Source organism: Anabrus simplex, chromosome 1, assembly GCF_040414725.1.
Source record: "Anabrus simplex isolate iqAnaSimp1 chromosome 1, ASM4041472v1, whole genome shotgun sequence".
NCBI classification, from domain to species: Eukaryota; Metazoa; Arthropoda; class Insecta; order Orthoptera; family Tettigoniidae; genus Anabrus; species Anabrus simplex.
Window position 1 is genome coordinate 860773172 of NC_090265.1, and position 24579 is coordinate 860797750.

The 24579-nt window shown below is 40.4% G+C and overlaps 1 protein-coding gene across 1 annotated transcript; it reads right to left on the reverse strand.

The window, feature by feature from the left end:
* Window positions 1-1560: 1560 nt before the first annotated feature.
* Window positions 1561-21792, reverse strand: LOC137496930 (basal body-orientation factor 1-like). Its single transcript, XM_068225021.1, has 3 exons — window positions 21635-21792; window positions 12349-12551; window positions 1561-1820 (listed from the first exon to the last, which is right to left on the reverse strand). The coding sequence occupies exons 1-3, from the start codon at window positions 21790-21792 to the stop codon at window positions 1771-1773; spliced, it is 411 nt and encodes a 136-aa protein (XP_068081122.1). The 3' UTR covers window positions 1561-1770.
* Window positions 21793-24579: the final 2787 nt, after the last annotated feature.

A 24579-nucleotide genomic window follows, 5' to 3' on the forward strand; every position in this document is an offset into this window, starting at 1 on the left:
GGGGATCTCTTAATTTAAAACAAATGTTTATATCTGTTAGTAGTGTAATTTGCAGTCTTCTTATTCAGATTGCTATTCGTAAATGTATGCTATCTATAGGCTATCAAAAGTATTTTTGGAGATTGTTCGATAAAAATATGTTCAGTTTCTACGCAAAAGTATATTTTTAATATTACTACAGTCTTTATTTTTCTATATACATTGCGTGTGTGCACGGTAGTCAGTGTAGGCTGTCTTTTATTATTTTTAATAATTAAAGTTTAGTTATTAAATTCAGTGGAAACCGTATTTTGAAATAACTTTAAATCAAGTGAATAACTTGAAGATGCATTCTGGAAATCTTAGTCTATTTTTCTGGGAAAGATGTAAATGTTAACGTAACTATTAAGGGGACATATCCGAAGGTAATGGATTTTACTGCCACAAAGTATTGTGAGCATTGTTGTTGTTGCATTATTTGACATTTGATTAATTGAGCAGTAAAGGTGCTGGGGTTAGTAAAGTGGAAACTTTGGGCATCAACCGATGTAACTTAATTGTGTTTAGCCTTCAGCTTAGAAACTTGGATGGTCATGGGGTCATCAACCTCAGTGACTTAGAGTAGGGCCATATGACACCGTAGAATCGTTTTCCGTGCGGTCATCATCCACAATGACTTTAAAGTATCTTAGAAGTTTAGACGTCGGTCCATGACATAGTCGCAGATCACATCGATTCAATTAAGGGTCCATGCCGTATAACCACAGTGTGGCACACACCGATTGGACTGCCTTAATTATCCCCAGAGTCCAGAGTTCGTGTTACGAGGACTGGACCATAAAGAATCACTATGATGGTACATGTAGTCTCACATGGAAGCCGACTTTCCTTTCTTTAATTAATTATTGAGACAATGGTCTCTAGTAAGGATGCCCATCAGGCAGTTATGTCAAAGGCTCACACCAGCGTTCTGACCCTCTGTATAAAATGATTGTGGAGTCCAGTGGACACGATTGGATCCCAATGATACCGATAATAAATTATTAACTCTTCAGAGATTACTTGAATAAATAGGAATATTTTAAACAAACCTTTCATTTGAGTAGATAGATTAGAATTAATGAACCCTACCTATTACCTCAGCAAATGACGAAGAACCCGATACGTCCCAAGAGACAGATCTCATGACATTTTGCTGATAGGTAAGGAAGGTAGGTATCTTTCAGTGTGGACCAAAGGGTTCAATACATACATACTGAAACTTGGGCCACAAGGTCATGTGTTCAGTACAAACAGACAGACAGACATGTAGGAAAATTAAGAAATGCATTTTCTTGTTGCTGTGGATACGACTGAAACAGAAGTACTATTATTTTTTTAAATTCTGAGCAATGTACAGACAAAACGCGTTTTATATATACTGTATTATAAGACAAACTTAGTGATCGAAAAGAATTCTTTTATTCAAAGATATTTCAAATTCTAGGAAATAACATAATATTGCATTAAAATTAACACTATGCTAATCTTATAACGAATAACGAAACTAATAATACATCAAGCTCATTAGTTTTGGCTGCCAACAAGAAGTATCAGTAAACCTCAATTAAAAATTGACGGTTATTATACACATGAGTATAACTAGATATTGTACATTATAAACCTAATAGTACTGGGATCAGAGAGATCCTTCAACACACCTTATCCATTCAAATTTATAGCTTCAAATTCTAAGCCTTGAACACCATACGCTGTACTTCGAATTACTGCAGGAGGTGAAGAATGGAAGACTCACGATCGTCCGTCGATGACACCAAACGTATCAGAGTACTGTCTTTTAGCTGTAACAGAATAATACTCTGATGAGTATTAGTGGTCAGTTTTAATCTCTGTCTCAGTCATTTGTTAGTTGTAGAGAGCACAAACATGGAAGACCAGATCTGCATACTGTACCTTGTAATTCTTGCAGACAAGGCCAGGTATATGAAGACATTGTTGTAAGATGTGGTGGTGGCGGCGATTATTGTTTTAAGAGGAAGTACTAATCAGACAGAAAATACTGAAGGGGTCCGGCAGTTCGAAAAATGAAGGCATCGGCCAAAGAAAAAATAAGGGACACAAAGGGCGTGAAAATGAAAGATTCCCTAGACCTTGAATTATCTAATACCGTCAGGGTCATGAAAGAACAAGAGTTGACTAAGGAAGATCAGATAGGAGAGATGAAAGTGAGGAACCTGATACAAGGGGAAGCAATTCAAGGTCTGAGCTAAGGGACCACGTACCTACGTTGACAGCCTCTGGGACCCCTTTCAGTCGACTCTTACGACAGTCCGGGATACTGTGGATGTTATTCTACCAACCCCACCCACAGGGTGACGCGGTTCAATAAAAATCCATTCCTTCAATCAACTCTTTCTTTCGTTATCGACATCATTCGTTTTACTAGGCCTAAGAAATCTTTCATTTTCCCGCCTGTCACGGACCCCCTTCCCAGACGATACTTTCTTTACTCCTACGATTAACGTAAATATGAAACTAATAATGTCACTTTTGTCCATTAACAAAACAATTGTCACCATCACCATCATGCAACTACAGGACTCCAGAAATCCATGCTAACTCATTAGACAGGGGACTGTCTGAGGGAACTGGATGACCACCCAGACTTAGCCATCTACGCTCAGTCTATGAGGACAGTCGAGATAATGACTTCCAACATTCGTAACCTCGGTATTATCATGGGACATTAAACGCTCTAAACCGCATACAAACTTGCTTAGAATATACAATTAGTCACAAAAGTCTACATACATCTAGTAAATGTTCTATCTATACAAGAAACACAAATAAATATTAAGAAATTTTATACCACCTTGCTTCCTTATAGTGACATAAATGTTAGCGTAAAAAAACTAAACATTCGGGTACTTATTTTGTGACAATCATGGAAAAAGAACTAAAGGTAGCACCTCACAAAAGTCTACATACAACACCAGTGTTCAATCTCAATACTTCGTAGGACCTCCATCTGCGTCTATAAAAGCCTGCAGTCTTCTAGGCATAGATAACACAAGATGTTCTGTCATCGATGGACTTATTTCGGACCATGCCCTCTTTAGCGCATCCTTCAAAGTATCTTTATTTGTGATTCGATATTTGCGAAGTCTTTCTTTGGTCTTCAGCCCAGATATGCCCTACTTGGTTTAAATCGGGTGACTGGGGCGGTGAGTGCAGTTGTTTAGGAACGTTATACGGGGTCCATTCTCGGACGGTGGGAGCATTGTGTTGAGATACTGCCCATGATCCACTATGCTTTCAATAAAAAACAAATTTCCCACCCCAGCCGCCACCATTGATCGCCATACCACCACAGTGCCTCCAACATGTTTGACGGTTGGTAGGGCCTACAAAATTTTCAGTTTTCATGCCTTCATTTGCTTTACCCTGTATTTTACCACTGCCACCTGCTCTAAATACTTTGTATGGACTTTCATCCGTAAAGAGAACTCATTTCCAAAACGTAACATCTTTCCCAAGATGCTCTGCGGCAAAATCTATCCTCTTACTCCGATTCTGCCCAGTAATTAGAGGTTTACGTCTTGCACTTCGTCCTCGAAATCCGTTTGCCCATAAAATATTTCTTACAGTTTCGGGATGTACAGATTTTCGTGTAGTGTTTGCAATATCTGTCACTATTTTAGGGACACTTGCTCGTGGACTGGACTTCACTGTCTTCAAGACTGACCGAACATCACGGTCATTTAATATGCGTGATTTATTCATCACACCACCATTCAATTTGAAATTGCGTACAATTGTTTGAACAGTTGCACGAGTCTTCCCCACAATCTCCGCTATATTCCCATAAGATATACCTTCATAATGTAATTTCACTATTAAATTACGAATATCCAAAGATATATCTTTTCTAGGCATAGTTACTCACTTACCCTCCGAACTGACACAAGTGAACACCTCGATGGTTGGAGATAGACTGACTCAAGGCCCTCTTTAACCCTCGGAAGATGTAAGTAGTGGACTAATGCACAGGTGTATGGAGACTTTTGTGACTAATTGTCGAACGTTCATCACACGAAGAGTGGTAAGGGCCATTCCCGTCCAAAATGGTGCAGTCTACCTCAAGTCCTAAGAGAGGAAGTTTGGTAAAGCAAGAAACATAATATCAATAGAATATGAGGAATAACACATAATTCAATGGCGTGAATACATTGTTGTACTTTCCATCAACAATGTCACAAACCCTTTGATTAAAGTAATTACGATACCTAAAAATACCTTTTTCTACTGACCTGATAATGCTGCTATTATTCTTCAGAGCGCACCTATTGGATTTAAATGAATTGGATAAAGAAGAGTCGAAGAGAAAAAAAAAAATATATACATCTCACTAAAGCCAATTTTTTTTAAAACAACCTCACTTTGGCACTCAAACAATCCAGTATCAAAAGACACACTAATTGCAGTTTCAAACGATATTATGGGTATTCCAATGTCATAACTTACCTCTTGGTAAGCATATCAAAATACGGGATTGTACTTTGGCGCAGAAAATTGACTGTATGCGGCAGAGCAATGATGAAATATCGATTATGTGACTTTACTTGTGTTTTTTAACATTAAAGCAATGCAAAATCAGCGATCCATCTCATTGCTTGGAAAACTTGCACCTAAAAGTGAACGGTCCGTACTACCTAACCCGGAATCACTCAATAAGATTCTCTTTTCACTGTAGTGGGTTGGTTATTATATTTACGGGAGATAAAAAGGGATCTTGAAAGCGACATATTCAAGAGCTCGGCAACAAGAAGTATACCGTGGCTGATACAAAGGGGAAAGATATAAATAACAATGTACAAGTAGTCACAAAATACAAGGACACTAGGGGATGAACAGGAATTGGCAACTTTGAATGAACAAAATAGGTGTATTGAAACACAAGACACAAGTAGTTAGGGATAGTACAGCGCCAAAATATCGAAAGATTAGAACACTTTTCACAACAAATAACAAAGGAAATATGATAAAAATCGGTGATAGCAACAATTTGGATTTCATCCGAACAACATTTAATTCACATTCATTAAACAGAACAGATGTTTTCCAACCAACTGGTCATCATGAAATAAGAAACATTAGGGAAGATAGGAACAAATAGAATGTGAGAATGAATTAAAGATCAGTATTTTAAATTACAAAGTCCGCGCATACCATAATAATTCACCTGACTATAAAATAGTGCGCTATTTCAAACAACAAGTTGTAGAAAACATGGGATGTAACACAGATGCATTTAGCCCAACAGGATAAACGTAAGCGAATTCAAGATAAAGAGTATTACGCAGTACAAGAATGTAAACAAATTTGGAAGTGCCAGAAGTTGTAGAGAGTATTGACACACAGAAAGTTCATAAATTCGAACAGCGTTCCAAACCAAGGAATTAGACATCCAGCTGCTCTCTTATGGATACATAATCGAGTACAACCACTCGAGAACATAGCCATGCGAAGTTTACAATACCTAATGTCGAAGAATATACAACTCACTAAAGCCAAATTTTTTAAAACAACTTCACTTTGGCATTCAAGCAAGCCAGTATCAAAAGACACACTAATTGCAGTTTCAAACGGTATTATGGATATTCCAATGTCATAATTTACCTCTTGGTAAGCATATCAAAATACGGGATTGTACTTTGGCGCAGAAAATTGACTACAGAATATCTATTTCTCTTCTAAATATAAATGTAAAAGTATACTTTGTCGCAAGGCAGCCTCTGCATGAGAGGAAGTATTTCATAAAATAAATTGGGGCGAAAATTTACATCATCATAACACAAATATGTTGTTCTCTCTCCAACAGACGGAGAAAGCCTCGAAGTTGCAGACAAAGAGAGCTTTTTAAATAGTCAAGTTGGAGAGAGGAGGTGCAGGGGAAGTCATAACACGCTGCACTAGAAACGCCGAGAACGTCCATGAAGAGTGTAGAGTCAATGACATCATCCTAGTTTGACGCAGGTAATCGGCTGACGGCAGTCCCGTAGCAGTGGCAGTGTGTGGATGTCAAACGCCGGGAAGAAAGCAGCGGAACATGACGAATGTGGCGGAGGTGAGCTGTTGCATTACTTACATGTTCATGAAGGACTGAATTTAGAAAATGTTTCATACCCTCTTTAATAATTTTTCCACTGAGCCACACCTCGTAACCTGCTTGTCTTGTTTTCATATTCTTCAGGTACCGGATTTTATGCCACGTCTTATGTCAGTCTGTCGAGGCTGCTTGACATTATGTATGACGTGCGCGATGTGTAATTTATCTCTATTTAGACAGATGGCAGCCCATGGTATGAGGTTCGCCAATGCACTTCTTTTTATCTCATCTGTATGTTGTGTAATCTTTGAGAGTCGGACGGTGAGAAAGAATAATAAGACGGAGACGGTCTTTTGTGAGGTGGCTTTCGTCTCTAATGGAAGGTATTATAAACATTTAAAAAATTCTCAATGGTTCTTGTTATTATATTAAATTTTGGTCCTTGGCATTGCATTTCGATGGTTATAAATACGTAGCCTACATGTTGTTAAGGATCGTGATTCCCATTTACTTTGTGTGCCATCTATGAACCTTCTACGGAACCTCTAACTTTCCGGTCGCTTCTCTGGCATATTATTATTATTATTATTATTATTATTATTATTATTATTATTATTCCTTTTCAAACTTCAAGAAGGTTACCGTTTGAATAACGAAGCTATTCATTCACCAGAGTGTTACTGTTCGGTAGCAAAGTTCTATCTGTCACTACGATTATTTCATTATCGTCTACCACCTTATTGTTATTGACGTTGTGCCCGTTCACACCTCCGCGACAGCTTTCAAAATGGCGCCGAGAGAAGGTATGGCCCATTTAATCTATAGGAAGCAAAGAATAGACACCAGTTGCGGTGACGTAGGAGGCCATACACGTCATGGAACGGTCGAGTATTGAGGGTGAAACGGACAGTGGACTGTCTACTGTATTGTTTTACAAAAAAAAGTAGAAAACTTGATTGTTAAGAAATCTCCATCTTAATTTTTCCCAACGAAGAGTGAAGACGGAACTACCGACCGCGGTATAATTTTTAAGGAGAACGAAGGATCAGAAGCTATAACATAGGAAAAAGCGTCGGAAACGAGAAGAAAATAAGTCAAGTTATCAAAACAATAAGCAGAGTTGATTAGAGATATTAAAAAGGAATCAACTAAGTACCACGAGATACGCGTGGGTGGATACGGAGCGCAGTTGATCGAGACTCTGCAAAAGGGAAACCAAACCAGCATAAAAAAAAGGATCTCATACAAGAAGAGATACATCTCGAATTATTGAATCAGAATAGAAATTAGTTTCCCAAGATCTACAAGAAGCGGCCGACCGAGATACATTCACTGGAATCAACACCAACGAGGTCGAAGATATACGTCGGAGAGCCACAAAGGAAATAATAAATTTAAGGATTACGGACGTCAAAAAGAATTATATAATGGCTGTTCACCGCACTATAATCCTTAATTTAATGGCTGATAAGAAGACTATGAGGATGATGTGCTAAATATACATGATGGGCCAAGCTGGGGACCAGTACATCTTGCTATACGACCGAGCCATGATGAGGAAGGCGACGGGAAGCCATACAACCGCGGCATCATGAGGAAGGCGACGGGAAACCATATGACCGAGGCATGATGAGGAAGGCGACGGGAAACCGACAGCAATCCTGTGATGAGGAAGCAGACGATGTACCAGATGTCCAACCCATGAGCTAACCGCAGACCCAACTACATCCATTTGGGAACAGAACAGCTGGACCAGGACCAACCATGAGCGAGCTAAGTCATTTACAATATTTAATCGCATAATTTTTGGTTTGCCTACACATGTGCCTTAGGCATGTGCCGATGGGCTTAATATAAACCGATATATAAGAAGTGCAAGTGAATGTTACCAATGAAGTGTGAGATATTTAAGTCCGTAGTTACGTGATCTAGCGACATAGCATAAGATTCTAATGTGTTGGGTATATTCGTCATCGTATATCGGTCAAAATACACGCATGTAGCGTGAGGTTTGAAAAAGAATCTGTGAAAACAGCTGATAGTAATGACATACTGGCAGATTACAGAGATTTCGTATTGCTAATGCTACAAGTCGACGTCACAATTGGTTGCGCGCGGTGTAAAATAAACATATAGAATCACGCATTGTTTTGATTCGCAATAAGGGCATTGAACTCAATCATAGGTTATGAGATTAAAATGTTGTTTTAAGAAACATAGTGTGGTAGTTTGACATGGTTAAGTATTTGGGAACGCGACGAGTTAATATTGAGGCTACGATGTTAAGATATTATATGGATGTTGAAGTAAGATTGCAATTGTGCTAGCTTGAGGAAAAGTATGAGTTATATAGTGATATGAGAAGTTTTATACGCACTACGTAGGGGCCATTGAGTGCGTGCAGTTTAAGATATGCCATACTACATTTTTAGATTCGTATACGTGAGATTGCCCACACCGCTGGAGTAACCTAAGCCAAGGTATGAACAGAATTTACTATTGTAGAATTATGCTTGTGACGGGATCGTATGTCAACTATAGATGTGTTGTAATGAATATCGGAATACAACGACACGTTTTATAGCTGTATTTGACCGAAGACATTCACGACACCGATAAATATGATATTATGCGTCTGAATACTGCGACATAGCGCTTGCATTGTAACTACGTATGAATAAAATAGCTTGCATTGAAGTAGAATGTTATGGAATATAACGAAGGAAAGGGACATTGAGCCTAAAAGACATGTGTATGACAGCCAAAGATTATGTTGAAGTTAGTTAGATAGCTGAATAGATTAACAATTCTCTGTTTGAACTTGCATTTTCTCAACGAACTACAGCTAGGGAAATGTCAGAGTAGGAGCCGAATTTGACAGGCAATAGGAACAAATGCCTTAGTTCGTAAATAGTATCCATGCACAACGAGAACGTGGCAATAAAGCATGAGTTCGGATTTATTAATACAAATTTATTAATACAAATTTATTAATACAAATTTATTAATACGAATTTATTGATACAGATTTATTCATACGGATTTATTCACTTACTTATATGTTTACTTATATGGATTTCCTTACTAGTGAATCGTCTTTTACTGAGTATCAGCTACAATTTACTGGAATATTCCCAACGCTCAACTCTAATATGATTAGCAATTAAATATCTGTGATATACAGTTCAGTCCTGCAATTTAAAGACATGATTTGGTTCAATTACTAGTTTGAGTTTATTAGTGGACTTAATAGACATTTCAGCGTAACCGTGTATTTAATTCAGACGTGTTTAATTAATCTTAAAGAAAATGAGCTCTTATAACAACTTGATTATGTTGGTGTTATATCAATGACTAACTTCAGTATGGACCTTAGATGTCCAGTGATCGATTGTAAATATGTACATACGCAAATTTTATTTCACGAAGGAACTGATCTAGATAGTTTATGACTACATATTATTTCTCTCTCTACGAGCCAGCGCTGACTCACAATCCGCATTTGTAATATGAAACGTCAAGTAATGCCTTGCATTCCAGTTTAATAGTCCAAATATTTTAATCAATAAATATCTTGTTTATTTTCTACAATTTTATGTATCATGAGTTCTTTCATTGTAGCCTAGTTTGTAAGTTAGTTGCTTAGCTAAGAGAATTTCTTGATTAAGTAAGTACTCCATTTAGCCATGACCAGTTCTCACGTGGTTGAAACTCTGATTTAAAAAAAGATTGTTCACGGTCGTTATATTGTGTCAAGGGTCTCTATAGGCGTCACCTGTGAGTTGTTAATCTCTTCGTACTCACGTTAAGCGTATCTTGAAGTAGGATTACATGTCTTACTCGGCCTTTGAAAACCCTGAGGTATCCGCTGAGCGACCCCATTTCATCTGGTTAGGCAGCCCAACAACGAGTTAGAAATGGAGGTATCGGGTAATTGACGCACGACGTTACAACGTCAAACAAACGAACTGTTACAAATTTGATTTACATCTAATATACTTAGAGCGCCTCATTAGTTTGCTACAGAATTTGAAGCCACAATGTTCTCCAGTACGCTGTCATCAATATCTTGTAATACATTTCGGTTGGATATAGTTCGCTCTCACTTTGACTTGACGATTCCTGTTGCTCTGGAGATAATAATAATTTCATGTGGTTATTTCTAGCCGAGTGCAGCCCTTGTAAGGCAGACCCTCCAATGAGGGTGCGCGGCATCTGCGATGTGTAGGTAACTACGTGTTATTGTGGTGGAGGATAGTGCTATGTATGGTGTGTGAGTTGCAGCGATGTTGAGGACAACACAAACACTCAGCCCCAGGGTCATTACAATTAACCAATGAAGGTTAAAATCCCCGACCCGGCCCGGAATCGAACCCGGTACCCTCTGACCCGAAGGCCAGTACGCTGACCATTCAGCCAAGGAGTCGGATGCTCTGAAGATGAAAGTCTAGTACTGTTTGAACAGCCATCTTCATGTGCAGGCTCTTCCTCTCCTACAAAAGCAGTATACCTACCCAGCCTAACGTCAGGCACTTCTCTGCCTTCGCCATTATATTTCTGCATTCTTATGCTACAGGGTCTGTCTTATAAACCCAGATCGTCCAGCAGCGTTTCCACTCTCCGAGACCTAAGCAGCTGAACGTGAGGCGCGCGCATGGTTCTTAACCTTGCAAGGAGCGTGTACTGTGTAGAGATGAGAAGAATGCAAGAATGAGGAATGTGGCCTGCAAGCACGAACTTCCTGTTCTTCCCAGACAGATCGGTTCTTATCTGCTCTTATCTGCTACACGAAAACATTGACTCGCACTTTGCAATTTGCTAGATTACAACTGACAAGAGCGAAGAGCTGCCAGTAGAAGATAATATAAAGTTGCCTGGGTAGTAGCGGAGTTGCTATGGTAACCATTGCGTCACTGGCTCTGCTGGTGAAAACCCCTTCGCCCCGTGCCTCACCGGGCATGTGCGTTCTTCTGATCTCCGAACAGTACGTGTTCGACCTGGCTTCAGCAGCCAGTCTGAATCTCAGCTGTTAACATGGTAAGACAGTTATCATTGCAACAGCGTATTTACGTATGTAAAAGTTATTTTAAGTACGAGTCGGTTCACCGGGGATGCGATGCATTTGTTCAGCAATTTCCTGGTGAAGTGCCACGTTCACGAGCACAGATTCACGTAATTGTAAATAAATTTAAAACTATTGGCTCAGTGCTCAATAAAAACTTGCGTGCACACGAACAGTTTCAACAGAGGAAAACCAAGTGGGACTGATTGTCCGTAAATACTGGGACTGTTGATCAAAACGTTCCAGGCATAAAACAAAACAACAACCACCATTATTACAAAAGTGTCCGCTCCATGTATGAATGGTTAGCCCGCTGGTCTTTGGTCCAACGGGCCCCAGGTTCTATTCCCGGTCAGTTCGGGGATTTTAACTTTCATTAGTTAATCCCTAAGGCTCAGGGGAGGGGGGAGTTTGTGCTGTTTTCAGCATTCCACAGACTTCATCTCGCATCAAATGACTGACAATTAAAATATTCAATTTCCAAATTAATTTAAGATTAATGTTTACAAAATTAAGTAAGGAAGCTATGTGTAGGAGGTGAGGAATGGAGCTTTGCTATGGAAACTATTTTTAAGTACTTCTGTAGCTGGTTCATCCATTACAATACCTGTAAATAGACACCAGTCAGCGGATTATAAATGCGTCCTAATATTCCACAGCCTGAAGCAGTCGGGACATCACGCACAGTATCGACCAAAACCAAAGTCAAACTCTACATTGCCGTACTAGTATCTGATATGCTATGTGCAGTAGAGACCCTGTGTATGTCAAGACATGACGAAGAGAGACTAATGATCTTCAGACCTATCCGAGATGAAAATGGTTGGGGACGTTGGAAAATCGAAGTAGGCCTACTGTATGATTTGTTGAACCAGTCCAACACTGTATAAAGAAAGAAAGCTAGAGGACTTCGATGGGCAGGACATGCGATTTACATCGCAGACTACAACCGGACAAAAGCTGTCCTATGCAAGACCTGAAGGTAGGCCTACATGTCCACTTGATAACCCATAATGCAAGATGGGATTGCAGAAAGACTTTCGACAACTTAGGCTCCTCCAGAACTGGATCCAAGCAGCAGAAAATATGAGTAACAGGAGACAGGTGGTGAAGTCGGCACATAATTTTCAGTGGCCCTGATTGCCAGTTAAAGTAAATTTCATTTTGATAGAATTCACCAGCACTGCCTATAACCTACCTTCTTCTCGACTGTAGTTGATCTGCATAAAGAGATACCGGAGCACTCTTTCTTTCTGCAGCCACGACAACTCGTCCCAGTCTACTCTGGATTCTGGACCATCCTTTGTCATCCTCTCGAGCAGATCTTTGCCCTCCTGGCAGTCTTCCAGGGCTAGAATGTCCTTTACAGTTAGCCTTCCCGGACGTAAACTGGCTCCCTTCCTGCAAGAGAAGACACGGAGAACTATGAGAGAGAATTTCAACAACTACCAGTAAACACATCCCCTATCGCTGGCCATTGCTGTATTTTTAAAATCCATAGAACATATTATAGAACTTACAAGGGAACCATTTTTATCTGTATCAGACTTGATGAAGATTTGGAACGACTTCAGTAGGAATGTTTTATTCAGCCTTATTAAAATTAAATGCCCAATCGTACATTTAGCACTTGGGTGTCAAAGTTTGCTCATCTGAGCACCACGTAGACAGGTGTGAGCAGCGGGAAGCAGGTAGATATGGAGCGGTCAGCCAGTTCATCTGCCACACACACTCTCTCTCTCTCTCTTTCGCACACATACTTTTTTCCAGCCTCAACAATAGCTGCCATTCCATGAGGCAAACGGGACCGAGCAGCCCTCAATGAATATTTTGCAGAATTCGTGGAAATACTCCATTTTTATGACCATGCGACGTGAAGTGATTGTGTTTAATTGCAAAAGTAATACGTTGTTATAATGTTATATAATTTACAATGTATCTGTAAATAATTACGTGTCGTTACTATTTACTCTTGAGTACTTATGGTTGTTTTTAACTATGAACAGATATCACAACGGATGTCCGCACCCTGCTATCTAATGGCTTAAACGTTCCTCAAAGCCTAATGGCATTATTTGCTGAAGAAGACCGGCAGGAATCTGCAATAAACTAAGCAGAGGCTGATTTGGCTTTTGAGATATACAGGTGAGTATTCCGCGCATATTCGCTTAACAAAACCGAGGGGGAAAACACGTGTTCATGAATTAATTTACTAATATTTATTTTTGCACTTACATGTGTACACAGGATCGCACGGTCCCATACACCCCATTGAGTGGCAACGATTGCCTAGGTTAGGAAATTAATATGTGTACGAGAGAGAAAAGCAGAGGATGGCAGATGAACTGGCCGGCCGCTCCTGCTTCCCGCCGCTCACTCCTGTCTATGTGGTGCTCAAATGAGCAAATTTTGACACCCCAGAACAGATGCTAAATATACGATTGGTCATCTAATTTTGGTATGGCTGAAAAGAACATTCCTACTGAAGTCGTTGTACCAGATATTAATCAGATAGGAGACTTTCATATGAAAGGGTTTCCTTGTTAACCAACACTCCACTCAATAATAATAATAATAATAATAATAATAATAATAATAATAATAATAATAATAATCGTATGGCCTCAGCTACCGTGTGCAGACATTTCAATTTGACGCCATCTGGCTGTCTGCTCGTCAATTTCGACGTTCCGTTTTACTCTAGGCCCCCACTAGATGGCAGATCTAGTAAACCGAAACTCTCTTGGGCGTCTATGGCTGAGATTAAATGAATTTTGTCGGGTAAACACCAAATGTGTCACCAGAGATCTTTTACATGCCGACATCGCACGACATGGAGTGTCGAATGGACTTTTTCCGCCCTTCAAAAATCCGACTACCTCTGCCGGGTTTGAACCCGCTATCTTGGGATCCGGAGGCCGACACTCTACCGCTGATCCACAGAGGCAGCTTACTCCACTCAGTAGATGTGAACTTTAGTCGACAGCTGCCACTAAAGAACGCAATGAAGGTTTAACATAAACGTGGTAACGTTTAAGCTCCGTAACTAAAATATAGTAATTTATAATTTCGTATCGCTATTTACTACTTTTGTAAGCCATTCTAAGACAGAATTCCTGCTAAGAATGGGTGGTGTCTCCTGTCTTAGTGCGTTGGAGGATAGTATAATTGGTGCTGCTATGAGGAACAAGTGTGAAAGGAACAATACAAGCACTCAGTCTCTGAACGAAAGGAACTGCGGTATTGAATGATAAAGGCAGTAAGCCATTAAACGTGAATTTTACAGGAGAAGAAGAAAACGTTTTTCCAACATTATGAAACAGATGTAAAATCAAGGAGTGATCCATTCAGCAGTTATCACACAAATTTATGTTAATTATGATTCAGGCACAAATTGTGCCATAAAATACGTTGTAAAAATCACTGTGTAATCAGTTTGTCATCTGACGTGTATGTTTCAAGCTAAAATTCCACGATAAAACAAATATTTTTCATCCAAGAAATTCAGATTTTGGGTTCGATGATGGTTAGTCTCCTTCCAAGTGGTTGAGGTCTGTATGCTGTTGTTCACGTGATAGGACCGTCCTCTTTTGAGGATATTGTGCTCCTTCCATGGTTCTAGCTCGTTGGATTGCCTTGTCTTGAATGAGGGTAGCACGGCTCTTCAAATCCTTATCCAGCTCACAGTGCTAATATTAAGGCGTTGGGTATTTAAATACCTCTTGCTTTCCATGGCGAAGTCACGAAAATCCCCAGGCGTCATCATGATTACATGAAATGGTCGAAAATGTTCAGCCTCTCTGATTATTTTCGCATCTTTCCCTGAAACCACACGCAGCCACACGTAGTACCTGTTTCTAAAAACAAGGAACTAGTATGAACATAATGTTAGATGCTGGCAAGAAGGACTCAACATTTTTGAATGGAATAAGTTTCGGAGGCATTCTGGCAACTGAAGTATCACTATGACGAACTATAATACCTATAAACAAGGTTTACACGAATGGTAAAGGTTATACCTAATTCCACCAGAGGCACGGACTTACTTACTGCCTTGTCCAAGCCAAACCTCGTGGACTTAACACACGTTCCGTCTTGCGCCAATCGTAGAAACTATCCTACTGTACCAGTTGACTTGCTACCTTTTCCATGGCATTGGTATCAGTGTATAGTACGTTCTGCATGAAAAAATAATTCGATTATTTTTACTTAACTTACTACCTATCCCATTCCAACGCCTCAATTACTAACCTGTCTTGGTTAAAATCCCAATACTCGGCTGAGACTCGAACCTAGGATTCCTTGGCCGAAAGCAAGTTGAGCTATCCACTGCGCTACGAGGCAGAAAACTAAGAGATTATTAGCCACTATACTTTGTAAGTGGATCTATTAGGAATAATTAATGGAAATCGTGTCTTTTGCAAGTGTTTTAATATTGCACCAACACAGTTAGTTCTTCTGGCTACGACGGGATAGGGGAGGACTTGACCGTGGCCTTAAGTAACGCACAACCTCGGTATTTGTTTGGTGTAAAAACAAGAAATGCGGAAAACCATCTTTGGTAATGCTCGGTAATACAGAGGTAATTATATAACTGATTCCTTCTAACCGAATCGACGGCCTCCCCGGAATAAGAATGTAACCAGCAAATTTTTGAATGAGATTGCAATGGTCCTCCTCTGTAGTGTAGTGGTTAATGTGATTAGCTGTCGTCCCTGGAGGGCCGGATTCGATTCCTGGCTCTTCCACGAAATTTGAAAAGTGGTACGAGGGCTGGAACGGGGTCCACTCAGCTTCGGGAGGTCAACTGAGTAGACGGGGGAAGTTGTTCGATTCGCACATCACCCAACCTCGAGGTGGTTTTCCGTAATTTCCCACTTCTCCTCCAGGCAAATGCCCGGATACTACCTAACATGAGGCCACAGCTGTTTCCTAGTCTCTTCATTGTCTATCCCTTCCAATCTTCCCATCCTCACCCCCACACAAGGCCTCTGTTCAGCATAGCACGTGAGGTCACATGGGCTAGTACTGGTCCTCCTTTCCAGTTGTATCCCATCCCAAAGTCTCACCCTCCAGGACAATGCCCTTGAAGCGGTAGTGGTGGAATCCCTCGCTAAGTCCGAGGGAAGAACTAATCTTGGAGGGTAAACGGATTAAGATTGAAAGAAGGAAAGATTTCAGTGAAATAGAGATTTTCATCATGCCTCTATGTTATCGTGTATTACATTTGAACCTTAAGCTGGTTTACAGCCAGCAAAACTTTGTCCTCTGTGAAATAAGGATGGAATATCAGTCAAAATGATGGACAGTGCCTGTGCTAGTTCATCATCACGTAATAAATCATTTAAATAAATGACGTAGACGAATTAACATATATATTTTGAAATATTTCCTGTCTTAATATTTTCTTGACATTTTTATTGTTGTTATTTTAACACTAATACTTTTTGCTATCATTTGTGTTCCAAGTACATGAACAGGATTTCTCCTCTGTTATGTAAAAATGTAAGATACAGAGTCTCTCCTATGAACACAGACCGAGCGCACGGTGTTTGTACTCTGCGCTACAGCAGCTGCGTCAGCCCAAGTTACGTCGCGCGCAGCCGCCCTGCTTTGAACCTGTATACAATTTAATATGAAATCTTACCTTATAAAATATGCTGGAAGTGTCATCCTTCATAATGAGGGACATCACAAACACCATTATGATTCTCTGCACACCAATAGCTAGAGTTATGACTGTTCACACGACCATTAAGATGAAACCAGGTCTCCGTTCTAAAAGAACACAAGCAGTGGCTCGTATAAACGACCATTCAATGATGCAAGATACCACTCACAATATCTCACTCTTGTGGCTGGATCAATAGGCCCGTGTAAACCTGTACGGCTTGATGTGTAACATCGTTGTAGCTCTGTGTGCTGAAGAAACCGAGACCCCTACTTGTGCTAATTTTGTGAGTAATTTATTCGGTGACCGTTCAAGATTCGAACCAATATTATCTAGCTTTCCCTCTGTTGAAACTGTTCGTGTGCGTGGGTGTTTTTTATTGAGCACTGAGCCAGTAGTTCCAAATTTGTTTACAATTACGTGAATCTGTGCTCATGAAGGTGGCACTTCACGGGAAAATTACTGAACAAATGCATCACATTCCCGTCGAGTCGACTCGTACTTTAAATAACCTTTACATATGAAAAAACGGTGTTGCAATGACAACTGTATCATCAGGTTAACAGCTGAGATTCAGTCCGGCTGCTGATGCTAGGTCGAACACGTGGACGCTTCTTGCAAGGTCAAGAAGTATGCGCGTGCCTCCCGTACAGCTGCTTGTGTCTCGGAGAGTAAAAACGCCGCTGAACGGTCTGAGTTCATAGGGGAGACCCTGTATACGCCATACTTGTAGATAATTTTGTAGATAAATAAAGATGGTACATCCCTTCTTCCACTGTATCTCTTCCAATTTATGTCATTGTTTAAACATTAAGTTATTACAATAAATTATTGTTTATAATAGATGAACTCATGTGTACACTTGCGTATCAATGGCCTAGTTCTAATACCATTATTCGGACAAAGTTCTTTATATCCATTATATTCCTTAAGACTAGTCAAGCCTCCCAGCCACACGTGGAAACGCAGTCCATCAAAACAATTTTCGTTGAGTTAATTTTCCTATGCGTATAAACCTTACCGTACCATACTGTAGGAATGCGTGTTTGCATGACGTATTTACGGACTCGTATAGTATAATGCAGGCATCGTGAATCGAGAGTGAAATGCCTTCGGAGCCAGTTTGCTCCCCGCTCTTGAGGAACGAGAGCAGCTTAGCGAGCAAGTAGGGGAAGTGCATGACGTAGTATGTATTGAAGGCCAATGGCGCAAGTACAGTACGGCCACGGTATGCAACCCGCTTGACTGCTGCTCTCTTGTCACGTGACAATAACCCTTCCCGAGCGGAGCAAGTAGCACCGGCTCCCTAGAGCAACTACGTGATGACGTCTGGTATAATGTACTGCATTTAAGGTTAACTTTCCTTTGCACTTCACATAGGAAAATGAGCAAATTTTTTTGCTAGTTGCTTCAATCAATCAATCAATACTGATCTGCATTTAGGGCAGTCGCCCAGGTGGCAGATTCCCTATCTGTTGCTTTCCTAGCCTTTTCCGAAATGATTTCAAAGAAATTGGAAATTTATTGAACATCTCCCTTGGTAAGTTATTCCAATCCCTAACTCCCCTTCCTATAAATGAATATTTGCCCCAGTTTGTCCTCTTGAATTCCAACTTTATCTTCATATTGTGATCTTTCCTACTTTTATAGACGCCATTCAAACCTATTCGTCTACCAATGTCAATCCACGCCATCTCTCCGCTGACAGCTCGGAACATACCACTTAGTCGAGCAGCTCTTCTTCTTTCTCTCAATTCTTCCCAACCCAAACATTGCAACATTTTTGTAACGCTACTCTTTTGTCGGAAATCACCCAGAACAAATCGAGCTGCTTTTCTTTGGATTTTTTCCAGTTCTTGAATCAGATAATCCTGGTGAGGGTCCCATACACTGGAACCATACTCTAGTTGGGGTCTTACCAGAGACTTATATGCACCCTCCTTTACATCCTTACTACAACCCCTAAACACCCTCATAACCATGTGCAGAGATCGGTACCCTTTATTTACAATCCCATTTATGTGATTACCCCAGTGAAGATCTTTCCTTATATTAACACCTAGATACTTACAATGATCCCCAAAAGGAACTTTCACCCCATCAACGCAGTAATTAAAACTGAGAGGACTTTTCCTATTTGTGAAACTCACAACCTGACTTTTAGCCCCTTTTATCAACATACCATTGCCTGCTGTCCATCTCACAATATTTTCGAGGTCACGTTGCAGTTGCTCACAATCTTCTAACTTATTTATCACTCTATAGAGAATAACATCATCCGCAAAAAGCCTTACCTCCGATTCCACTCCTTTACTCATATCATTTATATATATAAGAAAACATAAAGGTCCGATAACACTGCCCTGAGGAACTCTCCTCTCAACTATTACAGGGTCAGACAAAACTTCACCTACTCTAACTCTCTGAGATCTATTTTCTAGAAATATAGCAACCCATTCAGTCACTCTTTTGTCTAGTCCAATTGCAGTCATTTTTGCCAGTAGTCTCCCATGATCCACCCTATCAAATGCTTTAGACATGTCAATCGCGATACAGTCCATTTGACCTCCAGAATCCAAGATATCTGCTATATCTTGCTGGAATCCTACAAGTTGAGCTTCAGTGGAATAACCTTTCCTAAAACCGAATTGCCTTCTATCGAACCAGTTATTAATTTCACAAACATGTCTAATATAATCAGAAAGAATGCGTTCCCAAAGCTTACATACAATGCATGTCAAACTTACTGGCCTGTAATTTTCAGCTTTATGTCTATCACCCTTTCCTTTATACACAGGGGCTACTATAGCAACTCTCCATTCATCTGGTATAGCTCCTTCGGCCAAACAATAATCAAATAAGTACTTCAGATATGGTACTATATCCCAACCCATTGTCTTTAGTATATCCCCAGAAATCTGATCAATTCCAGCCGCTTTTCTAGTTTTCAACTTTTGTATCTTATTGTAAATGTCATTGTTATCATATGTAAATTTTATTACTTCTTTGGCCTTAGTCTCTTCCTCTATCTCGACATTATCCTTGTAACCAACAATCTTTACATACTGCTGACTGAATACTTCTGACTTTTGAAGATCCTCACATACACACTCCCCTTGTTCATTAATTATTCCTGGAATGTCCTTCTTGGAACCTGTTTCTGCCTTAAAATACCTATACATACACTTCCATTTTTCACTAAAATTTGTGTGACTGCCAATTATGCTTGCCATCATGTTATCCTTAGCTGCCTTCTTTGCTAGATTCAATTTTCTAGTAAGTTCCTTCAATTTCTCCTTACTTCCACAGCCATTTCTAACTCTATTTCTTTCCAGTCTGCACCTCCTTCTTAGTCTCTTTATTTCTCTATTATAATAAGGTGGGTCTTTACCATTCCTTACCACCCTTAAAGGTACAAACCTGTTTTCGCATTCCTCAACAATTTCTTTAAACCCATCCCAGAGTCTGTTTACATTTTTATTTACCGTTTTCCACCGATCATAGTTACTTTTTAGAAACTGCCTCATACCTGCTTTATCAGCCATATGGTACTGCCTAACAGTCCTACTTTTAAGACCTTCCTTTCTATCACATTTATTTTTAACTACCACAAAAACAGCTTCATGATCACTAATACCATCTATTACTTCAGTTTCCCTATAGAGCTCATCTGGTTTTATCAGCACCACATCCAAAATATTTTTCCCTCTGGTTGGTTCCATCACTTTCTGAATCAGCTGTCCTTCCCATATTAACTTATTTGCCATTTGTTGGTCATGCTTCCTGTCGTTCGCATTTCCTTCCCAATTGACATCTGGCAAATTCAGATCTCGTCGCACCGACACAGATACGTCTTATGGCGGCGATGGGACAGGAAAGGCCTAGGAATGGGAAGGAAGCGGCCGTGTCCTTAATTAAGGTACAGCCCCAGCATTTGCCTGGTGTGAAAGTGGAAAACCACGGAAAACCATCTTCGGGCTGCTGACAGTGGGGTTCGAACCCAGTATCTACCGGATGCGAGTGCACGGCCAACTCGCCCGGTGAAATGATCAAAACAAAAACTGTTCTGATGGACTGCATATCAATATGTGGCTAGAAGGTGTGACCATTGTTAAAGAAACTAATGGATAGCAACAGCATTGTCAGATACGTGGTATTAGAGTTAGACCGTCGATTTGCAGTTGGTTCAAGTAGTGTACACCACGAAAAAAGCTCAGAAAGTAATTGAAGCCTGCGGCCGAACAGCGAGACCAGCGCCAACTTTAGCAAAGAAGGAATTTTCGGTGGAATTGAGGCCTCTTCTGTCGTGATTCCTAGTCTTTCTCGTTGCGTGAAGTAAATTGAAACAACAGGATACGTGCACAGTCCGTCCTAGGTGGATGCAGCATGAGCTGAAGCCACTTATAATTCCCTCTCCTACAGATTTGCTCAGCGGCGATTGTCATGTTTTTCGGGTGCACGATTCAATTTTCCTCTTTCCTGATAAACTGATTTTTTTTTTGCTAGTTGTTTTACGTCGCACCGACATAGATTGGTTTTACGGCGACGATGGGACAGGAAAGGGCTAGGAGTGGGAAGGAAGCGGCTGTGGCCTTAATTAAGGTACAACCCCAGCATTTGCCTGGTGTGAAAATGGGAAACCACGGAAAACCATTTTCAGGGCTGCCGACAGTGGGATTCGAACCTAGTATCTCCCGAATACTCGGTACTGATTTGTTAGTTACTTCATTTTCCCGGAAAGGTCTTCAATTATTATCCTCCTTATCCCCCTTGCTAGATTGATACAGAGTAAGTAGGGTTAATTTTCACTTACGCCAGCTGATTTTGGACGTGTTGCAAGGCAGATCCCAGGAAGCGCTCGATGTCTCCGCGCTGTGCGAATACCGCTCTAGATCGACGTTTCGCCAACTCGAGCTGTCGTTCAGAAGATTTCAGAAGACCTTTTAACCTCCTGAGCTCGGCGCGGTCCATAGCCTCGCGATCTTTGGAGTCCCTCTGTAGCTGGAGGTAGTTCTCAGCTTGACGACTAGCTTCCTCTGCACACTTCTCTTCAATCTCTCGATTGGTCTCCCCCAACTATAAAAATCACAATTAACTTGAATAATTTACATAGGAGCAAGCTGAACTACTGTGATTACTTATCCAGTAAATCTACGAGATATTACAACTGTAGTTGATTCGTAACTAACCACTCACTTCTACTGTACGTTGACTATATATTTAGCATTCGTACAAGTTATCCTACAAAGTGGACTGAATAGTGAGTTTATAATAGACAAGCTGTCTGAAAATAAGTTACGGAAATAAGAGGACATAGTGTTCTGAAACAAAAATCGATCTGTGGAGTTTTTTTATTTCCTCCTAGTGAAATCTCACTGAAAAATCGATAAAGGAATGTAAGTTCCATCGTGAGCAACTTCTGTGTCAGCCTATGCAGCATGTGTTTTTTTTTTTTTGCTATTTGCTTTACGTCGCACCGACACAGGTAGGTCTTATGGCGACGATGGGATAGGAAAGGCCTATGAGTTGGAAGGAAGCGGCCGTGGCCTTAATTAAGGTACAGCCCCAGCATTTGCCTGGTGTGAAAATGGGAAACCACGGAAAACCATCTTCAGGGCTGCCGATAGTGGGATTCGAACCTACTATCTCCCGGATGCAAGCTCACAGCCGCGCGCCTCTACGCGCACGGCCAACTCGCCCGGTATGCAGCATGTAGCCGACCAAGCTGTCTTGCTTGATAACGCTGGGCGGTGCGCTACCGTACTATACTGACGCGTCGCTCGGTCGCTTGCAACCTTACTATTATTGGCGGCGTATCACTGAACAACATCTGTTCATCATGCCCAGATAATGTAGCGTTTTTCCTTCTTCTTCTTCTTCTTCTTCTTCTTCTTCTTATTATTATTATTAGTATTGCCTCCGTGGCTCAAGTAGCAGGGCGCCGGCCTCTCACCACTGGATTCCGTGGTTCAAATCCCGGTCACTCCATGTGAGATTTGTGCTGGACAAAGCGGAGGAGGGGCAGGTTTTTTCTCCGGGTACTGCGATTTTCCCTGTCATCTCTCATTCCAGCAACACTCTCCATCAATATTTCAGTTTCATCTGTCAGTCATTTGTCATTGCCCCAGAGGAGTGCGACAGGCTTCGGCAGCCGGCACATTTCCTATCCTCGCCGCTAGATGGGGGCTTCATTCATTCCATTCCTGACCCAGTCAAAATGTGTGGAAACAGGTTGTGGATTTTCATTTTTCATTTTATATTATTATTATTATTATTATTATTATTATTATTATTATTATCATGCGAGGTATCCTGAACCGACTGGCGTACAAAACTGAAATACTAGTAGTAAAACTCCTGCCAGTTTCGGGTGAGTTGTGTGCATTTGTTTTATAAAGCATGTCGGTAAACACAGTACATTTCGTGCATGTCGAAGTTCGCCACCCTATAAAATATGACTGAAACGACAAACCCATGTAACGTAACTTATGCAATTAAAATAAGCATTGCAAGCACGTCATATGGTACTGACAGGTATTAAGAACTATTTACAATGTTATTTAGATTTCCTGATGTAACAGGCGGGGCATTTCCAACCCGACTTTAGAATCCTTAAGCCACTGACGAGATATGTTTAGTGATAATTGAATTCTGTTAATTGTTTATGTATCGTACATTCTGTGAATATTCATATTTTTATTTAATTTGTGCAGTGTTTTCACGCGGTACAGGCCACAAACGCGAAAACTTACATGAAATGATGCTTTAAATTTATCTTTCCCGATTTCCCGCTTGTCCACTCCCCTCACTGACATGTGATGAGTCAGGCAATGCACACTACTGTATGGCTTGTTAACTGCCACCTAACACACTATGCACTGTGTTCTTTCCATGGCACGTTATTTCCCCACATAGCCTCCATGCAGATCGACGCATTTGTCTAACCGTAAGAAAATATTTACGATGCCACTACCGTAAAATATGGTGCCCTGGCTCTTGAGCTAGCATTCCACTGCCGTTCTGATATCATCATTGCAAAATCTGTGTCTCTAACACGATCAATCAATCAATCAATCAATCAATCAATCAATCAATCAATCAATCAATCAATCAATCAATCAATCAATCAATCAATCAATCTTCACTGACCTGCATTTAGGACCTAACCTACGTGACAAATACCGTATTGGTTGTTTACCTCGCATTTTCTTAAGTGTTATAAAAGAAGTTGGAAATTGAACAAACATCTCCTGGTTGAATTATTCTAATCCATAAATATTTTGCTATAAACGAGTATTTGCCTCAATGTGTCATCTAGAATTCCTTATTTATCTTCATGTTATGATAATTCTTACAATTAAAAACTTCATTGAAGATTATTCGCCTTCTAGTGTCATTCCTCGCCATCTGTCCCTGATAGCTGGGAATATTCTAATTAGTTGAGCTGTTCACCTCCTTCGTCCAAGTCTTCCCAGGTCAATAGCGATAAAGTCCATTTGACTTCCAGAATCTAAAAGATCTTGCTGGAATCCTGCGATATGAGCACAGAAATAACCTTTCTAAACCCGAATTGCCTTCTATCCAGTAGCGTGCGGTGAAAACATCATTCGTTATAATTAATCAATAAATCAATCAGTTAATACTGATCTGCATTGGGGGAAGTCACCCAGGTGGCAGATTCCATATCTGTTGTTTTCCTAGCCTTTTCTTAAATGATTGCAAATAAATTGGAAATTCATTGAACATCTCCCTTGGTAA